The sequence below is a fragment of the Cavia porcellus genome, unplaced genomic scaffold (genome assembly GCF_034190915.1).
Source record: "Cavia porcellus strain 051 isolate PalLab524CR breed Dunkin Hartley unplaced genomic scaffold, mCavPor4.1 scaffold_5, whole genome shotgun sequence".
Taxonomy (NCBI): Eukaryota; Metazoa; Chordata; class Mammalia; order Rodentia; family Caviidae; genus Cavia; species Cavia porcellus.
Window position 1 is genome coordinate 15,371,438 of NW_026947488.1, and position 15,617 is coordinate 15,387,054.

General features: G+C 55.1%; 1 protein-coding gene and 1 long non-coding RNA gene across 5 annotated transcripts in view; one reads left to right on the top strand and one right to left on the bottom strand.

The window, feature by feature from the left end:
* Cdh22 (cadherin 22) overlaps positions 1-12,640 on the top strand; it is a 112,437-nt gene extending 99,797 nt beyond the window's left edge. The window contains exons 9-12 of the mRNA XM_063248253.1: positions 2,177-2,298; positions 2,401-2,518; positions 8,167-8,418; positions 11,445-12,640. Coding sequence (XP_063104323.1) covers positions 2,177-2,298; positions 2,401-2,518; positions 8,167-8,418; positions 11,445-11,998 — 1,046 coding nt within the window. The 3' untranslated portion in view covers positions 11,999-12,640. The remainder of the gene's footprint in view (positions 1-2,176; positions 2,299-2,400; positions 2,519-8,166; positions 8,419-11,444) is intronic.
* LOC111756179 (uncharacterized) lies at positions 6,816-15,305 on the bottom strand. 4 transcript variants are annotated; one of them, XR_010047355.1, is made up of 7 exons: positions 15,068-15,303; positions 11,467-14,107; positions 9,797-9,914; positions 8,291-8,332; positions 7,598-7,758; positions 7,299-7,503; positions 6,816-7,108 (listed from the first exon to the last, which is right to left on the bottom strand). It is a non-coding gene; the product is annotated as an uncharacterized LOC111756179 (long non-coding RNA). The 4 variants fall into 4 exon arrangements; XR_010047356.1 differs by lacking the exon at positions 7,598-7,758 and having other exon boundaries at positions 15,068-15,305; XR_002790655.2 differs by lacking the exon at positions 8,291-8,332 and having other exon boundaries at positions 15,068-15,302.
* Between the last annotated feature and the right edge of the window lie 312 nt (positions 15,306-15,617).

The window sequence follows — 15,617 nt, forward strand, 5'->3', positions numbered from 1 at the left end:
AGCAGGTTCAGCACTGCCAGGGACCGCCCACTGGGCAGTCTGTCCTGCGCAGAGTCCACCCTCAGTGCCCTTCACATCTCCCCCTCAGCCCAGCTGCGCCCCCTACTGCAGGGAAGGTGCTCTGCCCTCGGGCCCTGGCCCGGCCCACCCTCCCTTGTCTTTCTGGGAGATGGAGGGGGCGCCTGTGGGCCTCCCCTCCCCACTCCTGAAAGCTCTCCTGCCTGTGTGTTGAGGTTCTCTGGCAATGCGCTTAAGAATAACAGCCCCCCCAGCATTCCTAGTCAGCACTGGCCTCTCCCGCCCTAGAGGAGACCTAGAGCAGCGGATCTGGAGAAGCAGAGAAGATAAGGTCCCCCAACTAAGGGGAACTCTGGAGAGGTCGGCCGAGCTAATGAAGCAGTCCTGCCCCCCCACCTCCCCGGCCCCCCAACAGGCCACCCCACCTGCCCTCCTGGCTCCAATTCCCCTTTCATCAACACGCGAGCAGCTGGCGGCAGCATGCAGCAGGTCCCTGGCTTTAGAGAAGGAGGCAGCCGGCCAGCCCACTCCTCGCAGGGCCCACAGGAGGCCTGGCTGCCTGGAAAGTTCCCGGTTGTCCCCAGATAGCCCCCTTCCACTGCCCAGCTGGAGACCCTGTCACCCCATCCCTGCTTAGAGGTGATGGAGCGTCCACTCCCAGGAGATGCTCCCGAGGTCAGTGGTAATTGGGGAAGGCGAGCGATGGACGCGTGGTAAGGACAGCCCAGGGTGACGTACAGACACTCAGGCCAAGGGCGGGAAGGCCAGGGAGGGCCACCATGCGGGGTGCTGCTCACAGAGGCCAGGCTGGGGGCGGTGTGGCCTCGAGAATCATTCCTAGGATGTCTGTTTGTATAACACTTGTCATGTGTTGTATACATGGTGATAACTCTTAGTCAACCTATTACCCCTAGACCTGATTTGCAGGTGAGAAACCAAGGCACAAGGAAGTCACATGATCTGGCACAGCTCACACAGCTACTAAGTGGCACAGCCAGGATTAGAGCCATTAGGCTCAGGTCCTTGCCCTTAATCACCAGATCCTGTTCATTTTCCAGGCGTGGAAACTGGTATCGGAGAGGGCAGGATCCTACCTGCAGCCAGATGGTGGGCAGGGTCACAGCTGCCCCTGGAGCCAGCCTCCTGCAGCCCCTCATCCTTCCAGGTTTCATCCCTTCACTCAGTAAATGTGTGAGAGCTTCCTCTGCGCCACATCCCACAGTGAGGGGACCCAGGGAGAAACGAGACAGGGGCCCTGAGCTCAAGGGCCTCCCAGGTGGACGAGTGGGGGCTTTGTGGCTTTGCTGGCCGCAGTCCACCTTCTTGGCTTTCTTGGCCCTTTCCAGATGAGATCTGCAGAGGGAGAGGGGTTTCGGGGTCAGGCACCAGGTGACCTCTTCTGTCGGCTTCCAGTGTTCTGGTTTCTCCTCTGAAACAGCTCTACAATTTGCATTGAGCCACAGGACTTCTGCCTCGTTACATGATGTAACAGATGTGGGTGCCCTGGGCACGTTCCGTGCACAGGGTGGTGGGACAGCCAGGGCCGGGTAATGCGATAGTGGTCACTATGTGGGGTCAAGCCAGCAGGAAGGGGGTGGCAGTGATTGTGTGGTTATGGTGGGGGATGGCATTGGCCACGATGGCAGTTACGGTGTTGATGGTGCCAACAGAGGGAACCGTGGTGCCAAGGTGGTGATTGCAGGTGGTCTTAACACTTGTGATGGTAGAGAGCTGATGCGGGTAGGGCCAGCAGATATTCTGAGGGTGCTAATCCTAACGGCACGGGTAGTGGTGCTGATGATCTCTCGGGGGTGATGGGTGGGAGAGACAGGCATGGTGCCGATGCTGGCGGTGGTACCGGTGACAAGTTGGCACTGGCATTTATAGTTGCAGAGGCCGTGATAATGATGCTGGTGGTGCCAGTGCTAATGATGCTCATGGTGGTAATGTTGGTGGTGATGGTGATGGCAGTGGTGAAGGTGATTGTGATGCTGATGATGACTCCCCTATGTCCAGAGGTGCACAGTCCTGGTCCCTGATCCTTGTATCATCATGGTCAACAACAACAAAAAAAAAAATCTCAGTGTGACCCCCACTGCCTATCAGCAGATGGGTTTACCGACCTCTCTCTCACCCTACTTCTGTGCTCTTATCACAGACAATCACGCTCAGCTCTCCCGGGCATCCCTAAGGATCCGAATCCTCGATGTGAATGACAATCCCCCAGAACTAGCCACACCCTACGAGGCAGCTGTGTGTGAGGATGCCAAGCCAGGCCAGGTACCCCAGAGGGGCCGGGGCCGGGGTTGCTGCCAGGATTGGCGAGGGGCAGCCTCTGACGGGCCTGTGCCTCACCAGCAGCCCTGCCCTCCTCCCCTGCAGCTCATCCAGACCATCAGCGTGGTGGACCGAGATGAGCCCCAGGGCGGGCACCGCTTCGATTTCCGCCTGGTGCCCGAGGCGCCCAGCAATCCTCATTTCTCTCTGCTCGACATCCAAGGTGAGTTACCTGTGAGCCGCCAAGTCCCAGGATGCTTGGAGGGAGGGGCCTGGCCTGCCTGCCTCTTCCCTCACTACAGATGGAGGGAGGAGACACCCAGGGGACAAGGGTTAGGTCCAAGATGGCAGGAAGGCTGGGCCCAGCCCCCTTCAGGTGCAGTTTGCAGCATGGAGAGGGGCATCCCCAAAGTAGGGGATGGTTATTAGAAAGATTTAGAGAGGGCTACCAGTGGGGTGGTTGGGTGGTTAGCTCTGTGGACAGCTCTGTATGCAGTGCTGGCCAGTGTCTCTCCCCTCTGAGGACTCAGTTTCACCATCTGTAAACTGGCACTGATAACAGCTACCTGTGAGGGCCGGGTGGCCCCGGAAGTTGGAGGACTATCAGACATACATTGTTATGCTTTCCCTGTGTCGGTCCCTGCATGCAGTAATTATTTATCGAGCACAATATTGATCAGTATTGAGACACAGTGACGCAGTACCTGTGATCAGGCTCTGCTCTGGGTCCTGGAAATCCAATGGCAAGCAGGACAAAATCGCCTGCCGCGGGGAGTTTATTTGCTAATGAGATGAGACAGAAATCAAGCAAATTCATAATGCGTTGGAGGTGTTAGGTGGCTAGTGGAGGGAGGAATAATGAAATCTCCACAAAGTCTGGGCTTTACTTTGTTCATTACTGAGTGCCTAGATCAACACCTGGCCCGTCATAGATGTTCCTTGAAATGTGTTACCTTCAACCAAAACATAAAATGAGGTGAGAATAGAAGCTACTTTAAATAAGGAGGCCAAGAAGGCCTCTCTGAGGGGATCTATAGGGAGAAGAAATATAAAGGAAACAGCAGAGTGAGCCCAGCAGATAAGTGGACTAAGCACTGTCCAAGCAGAAGAAACAGCAAGTGCAAAGGCCCTGAGGTAGAAGGTGGGATGGACCATTCAAAGAACAGAAGGAGGCCTGCATGGCTAGAGGGGGTAGGAGACAGGACTGGAAGGAGATATGAGCAGAAAGGCCCCGAGGAACAGATTATATTGCTCCCTTCTGGCCCAGGGACAGGTCAGGGTCATCCCCAGGACCTTTACACTCCAACTCTCCACCCTCCCCCATCGAAAGGCAAAACCCTTAGAAGACTCCTTAGCCAGGAGTCATTAAAAATGTTTAAGGACCAGTGCAGGATCTTAGGTAGGATCAGAAAAGATGCTCACCACAGCCTGGGCCAGACCCCGGAGTCCCTGTGATGGCTGGTGTTAACCCCTAAGCATTAGTTAGGAAGCTGCTTGAGCGAGGCTGAGTGAGGCTCCAGGAGGAACCTGGGAGAGAGCTCAGAGCCACGATGACTTAAATCTTTTTGGAAGTATTTTACTATTCTACCAGCTGGTACGGCTCGGCCTACACACTCTAGAAGTAGCCTGGGCTGCCCTAGGAGAACGAGGGGCCTGGATTGAATTCTGTAGGCTCAAAGTCTTTCCAACCCAAGGAGCCTGAGGTCCTGGTCCAGCCATTTCTTTTTGGCCCGGGGCTCCTGGACCACCCTCTGGCGTGACCATCTCCGGGAACAGGGTGGCAGCAGCCTGCCGAGGACAGAGCGGACACGGAGAGCGGGCACCTACCGTCCAGCCCCTCCAGCCCTTCCCGTAGTGTGCCAAGCCCCATCCTCCTCACTGTATAAATATCCTCGGTGACAAATGGCCACCCCAACCCATCTGCTTCTTTGTACAAATTTGTAGCCAGTTTGGAAACGTGATTTATAAATATTGCTTTTCAGCCAGGAATTGACACTGATGGACGTCAGGCCAGATGGATGGATGCAGAGGTGGGCGTGGACCCACCTAGAAGGACAGGGTGGGGTTGAGGTGGGGTGGCCCAGCGGTTTCCCCGGTGGAAGCCAGCTACTGCCAGGAGAGCAGCCTGAGGGGCTCGAGGATGGTACTGGGGGTCCCTTCCATGGAGTGGAGGGGCAGCAGGGACCGGAGCTCTCACAGCGTATGGCCGTATGGCAGAAGAGGGCAACCTGAGAGACAGGCATCGCTGCTCTTGCTTGGCAGTGTGAGGCTGAGCTGTGGCCAGCCACGCGATCCTCAAATCTGTCGACTCCCCCCACCTCTACCACTGTTAGCTCACACAACACACAGGAGCTGCCTGGCTCTTCCTCCACACCCACTCTTGTGTTTCAGACGGTGAGCTCCCTTGCATGGGAGATGGGCTCCACCAGGACAGGAACCGGGTCTCTCTTACCCACTGTGCTGTCCCCAGGGCCTAAACAGTCATGAAATATAGAGGGTGCTCAACTCCTATTTGCTGATGAATCAATGGGTGGCCTGTCACTAACTTACTTCCTCTCTTAAAAGCCACCAGTCAGTGACCTCCCACTGCTTTTAAAAATATAATCGGGCATGGTGGCACATGCCCTTGACCCTAGAGCCGGGAAGCTGAGGCAGGAAGATTGCTATGAGTTGAGGACAGCTTGGGCTACAGAATGAGTTGAAGGACTGCGTGGACTACCTAGAGAAATCCTGTCTCAAAAAGGAAAAAGGGAACGAGAAAGGAAAGGGCAGAACGGAATCTAACAAAAACTCCTTGCCAGAGCAGGCCTCCAAAACTTGCCGTGACGTGCTCCTGCCTCCGCCGTCCGCCCACAGGACTCCTTTCCGTTCCTTGGGTCTATTTCTTTCCACTTCAAAGTCTTTGCATGGGGTGTTCCCTTCCCCTGGACTCACTGTTCCGAGGCTCAGAAATAATACTTCTTCCAAAAGCCCTCCCCGACGCGCAGGCCAGATCGAGTCCTCGGCCACGCGCTTTCCATACTTTTCCTTTACAGCCCTTGTCGTAGTTTGTGATTGTAAAACCAAAGTGTGGCTTTATTCAATTAGCGTTTGTGTCTCGCACTAGAACTGGAGCTGTGATCCAGTTGATTTAGCTCGCAGTTATGTCCCTCTAGTGACTAGCTCGGTGCCTGGCATGCAGTAGTTAACGAAGATTTATTTGAAGGAAGGAGGAAGGACAGAAAAGGGGAAAAAAAGAAAGAAGGAAATAGGATAAGTAGGTTGTGGGTGAAGCGTGGATGAAGAGGTAGATAATGGATGGAAGGATGGATGGATGGATGGATGGATGGGAAGATGGAAGGATGGATGGATACATGGATGGATGCGGAAAGATGGATGGATGGATGGATGGATGGACGGAAGGATGGATGGATAGATGGATGGATGGATGGATGGATGGATGGACGGAAGGATGGATGGATGGATGGATGGATGGAAGGATGGATGGATGGATGGATGGGTGGATAGATGGATGGATGGAAGGATGGGTGGATAAATGGATGGATGAAAAGATGGGTGGATAGATGGAAGGATGCACGGAAGGATGGATGGATGGGTGGATGGATGGATGGAAGGATGGATGGATGGAAGGATGGATGACAGATGGAGAGATGGATGGGTGATTTCACTAGATTCATCCAAAGCAAGTCAGTCTCTCTGAGCCTCAATTTCCATATATGTAAGAGATGCTATGCCGTAGCTCTAGGTTGGTGTGAGGATCAAATATTGCTCTGTATTTAAGTTACCTACAGAGTTCTTAATGTACCAAAAGCATCGATCAGTGCAGACGAGTCTCACGCCCTCCCTTCTTCTCTCCACTTGCCCTGCATCTCCTTTACTCCCCAGTGAAAGGCAGGTATTTTCACAACCGGGGTTGACTCCCCCTTTGACAGGAAGGCTAGAGTCCGGAGCAGAGCTCCACCAGAGCGTGCAGAGCTGACCCTCAGCCCACCCGTTAGCCGGAGTCACGGTTCATTCACGCGTCTTTCCTCCAGTCTGGCCTGGCTCCAGGCCCTGGCTGTCGGGGTAGCGGAGGGATGGGCACACGCTAGCTTAACGCAACGTGACAAGTGCTGTGACAGAACTGTGCACGGCACCTGTGTCGGCAGAGAAGGGAGGGGGAGCCATAAATCCTTCCTTCCCGGGAAAGCGGAGAAAGGAGGCCACAGAAAGGAGGTGACATTTAGCTGGAGCATGACAGATGAGGAATTTGCCCAGGCAAGCGGGTGGAGAGGGTGTTCCAGAGAGCGGGAAGCTTATGAGGAACGGCACAGGGTGAGGCACAGAGAAAATGGGGCCGGATCGGAAAGAAAATTAGCAAGTGTTTATGAAGAATTTCTATGTGTTGGGAGTTATTCTAAGGTTCCAGGTGCAGTACACCGTTAAACCCTCACACCTGCACAATACACCTTTGCTCAGACGAGGAAACAGGCCCACAGGAGCTGAGTTTCACAAGCTAATAAATAATACACTCCGTATAATTACTTTAACATCTGTATGGAAATGTTCGAATCGGTACAGAAGCGGACAGGGTAATAAGTCTCATGGCCCTGTTGCCTCATGGGAAAATCCTTCCTGGCTGTGCCCAAGGTCACAAGTCAGTCCCCACAGGGGCTCTTTCTCTGCGTTGTCCATGATGAGGAAGTCCACATCTGGAGTGCTGAATCGGCTGGGGACTGTTGAGGCAGGAGCTTCCCCATGCTGGAGAAGGAATGGGCTCATCCTAGGACGCTGGTTTCTTCTCAGCTACTCACCCCCGGGCCTCAGTTTCCCTCTGTATACGGGACAGATAGTCTGAATGATCTGGGATTGCAAACCTCAGGAGGGGGGTCCTGGCTTCCAAAATCTAAGATCAGAGTCCAGTCTGAAGACTTTGAGGGCAGGGAGAAGGGTCAAAAGGCCCCCCAAAAGAAGACAGAGCCCCCTTTTGGGAGCTGACGGTAAAGGCTCTGCACCCTGGGTACCTCCGCACTCCACAGAACTGAGAGGAGCCGTCAGTGACCAGGGGTCAGGTGGCCCAGCTGGTACAGGGCAGGTGTCTGGAGGCAGGCGAGGCACAGGAAGGGGGTCTCATGCTCCAACACTGCTTCCTCCCTGTCTGGCTTCCCCATCAGCAAGCAAGAGCCCGGCAGTGAACACCATTTGTTGTAGCTCACCAGCCCCTCCGGCCTGTGTAGAAAGCAAGCATGTGGGTAACGGTGCTTTAGGGTCCCTGCATCAGGCTCCGGCAGCCCCCCTTCCCCCACAGCCCTCCAGCCTGCACCTGTGACTGGGAGACTCCCGAGATAACTCCAGGACTCTTGACTGGCATGAAGGACACAAAGGTCCCTCAGCCAAAGACAGGTGCCAGCCAGATTCCACAGTCCTCTCTGATGACTTCTCAGGGCCCAACAAAATATGACCCAAGACCATAGGACTTCTGGGCTGCCGTGGAATTTAAAACACAAACAAGCTGTTGTGATGCATGGCCCCCTCCAAAATTTTTTTTACATAGCCAGGGCCAGGACCTTGGCCCTGCTGAGGACAGAATTTTGGAATAGCTGGAATAGTACCTTGGCACAGCAGGGAACAAAAACCTTACAAGAACTAAAAACAGCATCTTGAGATGGCTGTGAACAGAGTCCTGGGGCAGCTGAGGACAGAAGGATGGGCTATGTGGCTAAGGACAGGCTCTCAGGCGCAAGGGAAAGACCCAGGAACAGACCCAACGGTCAGTGGGAGGCTGAAATCCAGGGCACAGAGTCGAGTTTTGAGGTGGAATCAGGAGGTGGCTGGGAGGGGGAAGGCTGGCCCTGGCCCCATGTCACACGCCACTCCCTTCCTCTGGAGCAGACAACACAGCCGCAGTGCACATACAGCACGTGGGCTTCAACCGGCAGGAGCAGGACGTGTTCTTCCTGCCCATCCTCGTGGTGGACAGCGGGCCGCCCACGCTCAGCAGCACAGGCACACTCACCATCCGCATCTGCGGCTGTGACAGCTCCGGGGCCATCCAGTCCTGCAACACCACAGCCTTCGTCATGGCTGCCTCCCTCAGCCCCGGCGCCCTCATCGCCCTCCTGGTCTGTGTCCTCATCCTGGTCGGTGAGTCCACCAAGAGCCACCCACCCTTCCTGATTGTCTTCCATCCTGGGGCCCTGAGTTACCTTCCCAACTGACCCCTCTGGAGCCTCAGTTTCCCCTTTATACAAGGAGGACTGGTGTGAACCACATGCAGATCTAAACGCAGCTCCTAGGGGAAGTCTCCTAAGCACAGAGCAGACTTTCATGTGACCCAGAAGGTGACCTCTCACCCGGAACTGAATTCAGACTGCTGACCCTCTTCACTGTCCGAATGTCTCCCTGCTGTTTAAAACCCAAGCACGTTTTAATCCTCTTGCATCTATGATCTTTTCACTCTCCATGAAGGGAATGTGTGGCTAAGTACATTGTCCCATTTTTCAGATGAAGAAACCGAGGCTCAGAGAGGTTAAGTGGCTTGTGTAAAGGTACACAGAGAATCATCTGACTTCCAGTTAGGTCCTCTCACCCTGACTGCTCCTCTAAGCTGTTATGAATTTAAGCTGGGAACAAATCTTTGGGCACCTGTGGCAACATCTTAAGACATGGCAGTGGGGGCAAGAGCTACCCTGGTACCAGCCCCAACAGCAGCCATCTGAACTCCAAAAGGCCCCCAAGGAAGAGATCAAATCTCAGGAGCTAGGTAGGGTTCAAGTGGGATCCTAACACAGCAGCAGCTGCCCAAATACAGACAGGAACGGATGCCCAGTCCTGCCACTGGGCTTATGGTGCAGCCAGAGCAGTGCAGGCAGCAGATGCCAGTTTTGCTCAGGTCCTGGGAGATGGCACCTGCCTCCACCCCATGCTGCCCATCACTGTTGCCCGGTTCCAGGGTCCCTGCAGAGGCCCAGGGCAGTTCCGCCTTGCTGGGAAAAGCTCAGCCCCCTCTCCCTCGCCCTGGCCTATGGCTCAGAAAACCTTTTTCCAGAGAGTGCACTTTACAGCGGTTTCATTTTCCGAGGCAGTGCAAACAAATTTCTGCCTAATTGCCCACAAACGAAGAAAGTGCACATCAGTGCTCTAAAGGTGACAGGCAGAATTGCTGATCAGGCCTGGCACATCTGTCGCCCGCCGCCCGCGATCCCCACCATCTGCTCTCGCGGGCATCCCCCTCCACCGCTCCCAGCTTCCAGCTCTGAGAGCTGCCCATCCATCTTCTCCACTTCCCTCTTGACACTTCCCTCCCTGGGGCCCTCCCGATAGGCCTGTCCCCTCCCCTGTCATAGGCTACCCTGCTAAGTGGTGGGCCAGCACCCTGCCCCGTGGCCCTTACAGCTGGCTCTGGCCAGTGGCCTGGCTGGAGCTGTCTGAAACTGTAGGAGGCGGCTAATTCATAGCCCAGTACCCAACCTATGTGTGTCCACCCACCTGTCCATCCAGCCACCCACCGTAGTTTACTTACATACTGGTCAGTGAGTCCTGCCTGTGTGCTGGACTATTCTAGGCACTGGGGTTCATCAGTGGACAAATGACCTTTGAAAGTCCTGAGTAACTGAAAAGTTGGGGTTCTCATCACTGAGCTGGGGGAGACAGAGTAGAAAGGGGAAAAGATGGTTATTTGTTATTTAGACACATTACATTTCAAATTCTCTTGGCCATCCAAAAGCACACGTTGAGTAGGGAACTGTCCGTACAATCCAGATTTTAGGGGAGCAGTTCAGGGCCCTGAGATAGGGAAGCGGTGGCTTCTAAGTGGCACTGAAAGCCGTGAGATGGCGGAGGGCATCTAGAGGAGGGATGTGGATAAAAGGTCAGGCCTGAGTCCTGGGTCATCTGCCATTAAGGAGAGGCCCACATAGAAGACATAGAACGAGCATCAGTGAGGTGGCAGGAGGAGAAAAGGCAGCTGTAGAATCCTGGAAGCCAAAGAAAAAAGCCAAGCCAGATGGGGTGGCACACACCTGTGACCCCAACACTATGGGCGGCTGAGGCAGGAGGACTGCAGGTTTGAATGCAACCTGGGCAGCTTAGCAAGATTCTGTCTCAAAAATATTTTAAAAGAAGACAGGCAGTGTAGCTCAATGTGAAGACTTTGGATTCAATCCCCAGTACTGGGGGTGAGGGAGCCAGGGGAGGGAACGGACCATTCATTCATTCATTCATCCCCCCCCCTACTGCCCCAGCCTCCAGAGTCTCCATCCAACTCTTCATTCACAAACTCATTCATTCTCAAGCATGAGGTGAGTGTTTCCTGCACACCAAGCACCAAGTTAGAGGTACCCTTCCCAGGTCCTGAGGGGTAATTTATGGAGTGTATTGCAGGGTGAGGGGGAGACAGACAGGACACCACAGCAGCATCCGGTCTGTGGTAGAGCTGTGGTTCTCACCTCCCTCTGTCCCTGCATCAACCAAAGACTTTGTGACACACAGGCTGCTCCCCCCTGGCCCCAGCACTCTAGGGTGAACCTGAGGACAAGTTCCCAGGGGCTGCGGGGAACCCTGAGAAGCAGTGTGACAGGAGAAAGCCCTTCAGGGGATCTTGGGGGCGAAGGCCCTGAGCCTGACCCGGAGCTCAGAAGGGGCTTGACCTGAGACCACAGGCCTTCCTGAGCAGATCGAAGGGCCCAGAGCCGACGAGCGCTCAGGGCGAGGACATCTGTGCGGCTCTCAGCGTTCCTCCGGAGGGGCAGTGCAGGAAGCTTGCATCTCTGCACAGAGCTGAGGCTGGAGATCTCCGAGGCTGAGTCCTGTCCTCGGCGCTCAGGAAAACCCCTGACTCCGCTGCCTGCCACCTCCCCACCCCCCTCCCCCACACCCCCCACCCCACCCCCACCCCCCGCGGTTATCTGGTCCCTCTCTAGAAGGGTAGCTGGCCACCTATCCAGACAGCTTGGGTTTGGCTGCAGGGAGTTTATTTGAGCAAAAGGACTGCTGTGTGGAGCTGGGCCCGCTCCCTGAGGGGTGGGGTGGGGTGTAGTGGGGTGGGGTGCAGTGGGGTGGGGTGCAGTGGGGTGGGGTGCAGTGGGTGGGGTCCCACTAATGCCCAGGCCAGGCTCGGCCCTCACTTGTCCCGCCTCTCCCTCTCCACCCCGTGTCTCCCTCCCGAGCAGTGCTGGTGCTGCTGATCCTCACCCTCCGGCGCCACCACAAGAGCCACCTGAGCTCGGATGAGGACGAGGACATGCGGGACAACGTCATCAAGTACAACGACGAGGGCGGCGGCGAGCAGGACACGGAGGCGTACGACATGTCGGCGCTGCGCAGCCTCTACGACTTCGGGGAGCTCAAGGGCGGCGACGCGGGCGGCGGCGGGGGCGCGGGCGGGGGCGCCAGCAGCCCCCCGCAGGCCCGCCTGGCCTCGGAGCGCCACTCGCTCCCTCAGGGGCCGCCGAGCCCCGAGCCGGACTTCTCGGTGTTCAGGGACTTCATCAGCCGCAAGGTGGCGCTGGCGGACGGGGACCTCTCGGTGCCGCCCTACGACGCCTTCCAGACCTACGCCTTCGAGGGCGCGGACTCGCCGGCCGCCTCGCTCAGCTCGCTGCACAGCGGCTCGACGGGCTCCGAGCAGGACTTCGCCTATCTCAGCAGCTGGGGCCCGCGCTTCCGGCCCCTGGCTGCGCTCTACGCCGGCCACCGCGTGGACGACGAGGCCCAGGCCTCCTAGCCTCCCACGGGACCATGCATCTCCCCACTCTGGCCCCTTCCTCGACCTCCCCACCCTCCCCGGGCGGCGGGACCCGAGGGGCGCTTGTTAGGGTGCAGCTTCCGGGCTCAGAGGAGCAGAATTATGACCATGTCATTGAAAGGAAGGCAGAAGTGCGCTGAGTGACTCTGCGGTTAGCGAGGGCGTGGAAGTGGTGACCTGGCTTGGAGGGCAGTGCTGGAGGGAGGACGCGCTGAGAGGCCCCCACCCAGGTTTCCTGCATCTAAGTTAAGAGGAAAGGAGGGCTGACCATTTACTGAGCACCCACTGTGTGCTGGGACGCTGTACGGAGACCGTCTTAGTCGTCATAGAAACCATGAGGTGGGGTCCTGCAGGTGCCAGATGGGGAAGAAACCCCAGAGAAGTGGTTGTGACCTGTCCGGGGACACATGGCTGCTGAATGCTGGGGCCTCTGGCACTGACCTGGCCTTGGACAAGTCGTCTCACTTCTCTGGGCCTCAGTTTCCTCATCTGTCAAATGAGGTTAATAACAGAACCTACCTCGAAGAATTATGAGGCTAAGAAGGGTTCGTGTGTGTTGAGTGGTTAGGGCAGTGCCTGGCACATAGTAGGTGTCCAATAAATGTTCGCCTTTGTTGCTGCTGTTATCTCTGTCATTATTAGAAGCCCCCCCGCCCGTCTGAAATGCTCCCCTGGCCCCGCTGCCCTCTCCTGAGCATCTCAGGGGTGGGGGTGACCCCAACTGTCAGCTTCTCATCCTGTCCTGAATGGGGACAAGAGTACTCTCAGTGGCCATGGGGCCCTCTGGAGTATGAAGTCACCTCAAAATAAGCCAACAGAGGTGTCAAGAGAGGACAAGCTGGGTGGTTCCAGACTTAGGGCGTGGGAGGAAGCGCTGGTCAAAGACAGAGGGCTTGGAAGCCACTGGACTCAGAGGGACATTTATTTGTCTCATGTGGCATCTATGATTCTCCTTATCAATTTAAGAAGCCCTGGACAGAATCATCACCAAGAGTGTCCAACTGTCAAACCATGAGTATAAAACATAGATGACTTCTCCCGCTCAGTCCCGCCCTGAGTGATGGACTGGTTCCATGTGTATCGCTGTGAGTTCCAGCTCTTACAAGCTGGGCATCTTTGATCAGGGTCCTCAGCAGCCAAAGCCTCAGTTTCCTCATCTGTAAGGTGGAGATGATGGCAGTTTCTCCCATAAGTGGTTACTGAGGCTCGGCTGAGATGATATTATAAGCTCTCATCTCAGTCCCTTCCTGATACATGGAAAAGGCTTAATAAATGCTCATGAGCCTTATTTTTGACACAGGGAGCTTTCATTCAGCTCTCCATGTTCACCAAGTTCCACTGTGATACATCCAGAGATGGCAAGCGTGTCCTCTGTGCCTTACCTGTATTATTTCATTTAAGCGAGGTACTGGAAGCCTCACAGGTGAGGAACAGGCTCAGTGAGCAGCAAGCTGCCAGAGGTTACACAGATGACAAGTAGTTCAGGACTGAGCTGGTCAGGAACAGAGATGCGTTTATTGCAAGATGTAGCAGAACTGACAGAATTGGAACCTGGAAACATGGAAGAAAGACTGGATAATTCCTGGAGGAGGAGGTTCTCGGTGGAGGTGTCTCTAGCTAGGTCTTGAAGATTTGAGTGTGAGATGACCATACAAGCAAGGAATGCATCTGCAAAGAGCAGCGTGGAGGTGGCCAGGGTTGGCAAGCCTATGTGGCAGCTTTAGGAGGGGTAAGTGGTTCCAGGGAGGGGGGAGGGTGAGCCACAGAGGACCGGTTGGAGGCAGATTGTACAAAGAGCTTGAAAACCGGGCTAAGGGGTGCTTTGATCAACTTGAACGTGTCTGCTAAAGTCCCTAAGGGTGGTTAATGGCGGTGCAGGCCCTAGTGGGGACCATTTAGAAACCTCAATTTGTCCCATGTGGGACCCTTCGATCATGGTTCCCACGACTTGTACCATAAAGAATCCTGGTGACTTGGGGACCAAGAGTTGACGGAATCAGCTCTTCCATTGTGGTCACCGTGTCTCACAGACAAAACCCAGCAACAGCTCTGAGGCCGGTCAGTGCCACCTCCACTGCACAGGCGGACCTGAGAGAGGGATAAGGGCACTGTTCCAGGTCACCCAGCCGATATGGGGCACAGCAGGGCAACACAGGACCCTAACTCCAAGTCTCTGCTCCTCCCATATGCTCCTCCCAGAGATTCTAACTCTACCAAGGCCATTACAGGCAGGTTACACACTCAGGGGACATGGAGTCATAAGTCCCTTCAAAATCTGCCCAAAGCCCAAATATGGGGAATGCCTTACCAAGGTTACACAAAATTAAAGAGCTTGCAAGAAAAAAAACCTTTAGTCTCCCAGGTTCACCTTCTGAGTCCAGGACTTTACAAGGTACCTGTCCGCTCCATACCTCCATTTTCTTATCCGTAAAGAGCAGAGGCTGTAAACACTGCTCTGTCTGTGCAGTGAAGATAAATTGCAGTGACAGCCACTGACACTGTACTTCCTGGGTGCCCTGAGCCCCACACACGAATTAATTCAGTTCCCAACAACACAAGGGCTAGGCTCCCACTTCTCAGCAGTGCTAGGGGTTGAACTCAGGGCCTCTGCACTGAGTTACATCACTGGCCTTTTAAAATTTTGAGACAGGGTTTCACGATGTTGCCTCAGCCTCCCAGAATTTTGGGGTGACAGATCTGAATCACCACATCCGGCTGTCCAGCAGCTAATAAGCAGACATGCTAAGATTTCAAGCTGGGTCCTCTGCCCCCCACCCCAGAGCCCACTGTGCCAGCAGCACACACAGTGCCTGGCAGCCAGACAGCCCTGAAGACATCCTGGTGCATTTGAAGTCCATGCTTTGGGGGAGCTGGTTCCCCTGTCTGCACTGCTCCCCACAGCCTAGTTCTGGGGGGACCTAGAACGACCATCACTGCACCCCCAGCCCCATTTGCCTGCTGTCTCTCTCCTCGGGCACCACGCCAGCCTGGAGGGGGATCCAGGGACTACAGCCTTGTCACCGTGTCCCAGGAGGTATCTTCTCACACCAAGCACTCCATGAGCTTTCTTAAGATCTGGAGGCACATGGAAGGCTCTTGTTCTGGTGCGCACAGCCTTTGGCCATCTGTCTCATGGGTTCCCACCAGGTTCCCCAAGAACGCCAAAGCCTCCTGCTGAGTTAGGCAGAGAATACAGCCCAGTCTCAGCCCCGGGCTCCACATAGGCACAAAGGCTCCCCAGGGAGCTCCGAGAATGAAGGGCCTTCTTCTGCCCTCTGTGGAAGGCTCTGAGAAAATGAAAACAAAGTCCCCTTTTTATTGTCATCATCACTATCACCGTCATTATCACAGGATAAAAGACGATTCAGGGTCTTCGGCAAGAACTGATGCATAACTGACCAAGAATTTTAAAACCAGGGACATGAGACACTGTGACGATGCTGGTGATGATGATGATGATGATAATGATGACAGCAGCACGAACTGCATGCCAGGCGCGGTACTCAGCACTGCAGGTAATTAATATTAATAGAGATAAAACTCATGGAGAATGGACTCTGTGTTCAGTGTTTAGCACTTTACATAATGTGCTTTGTTT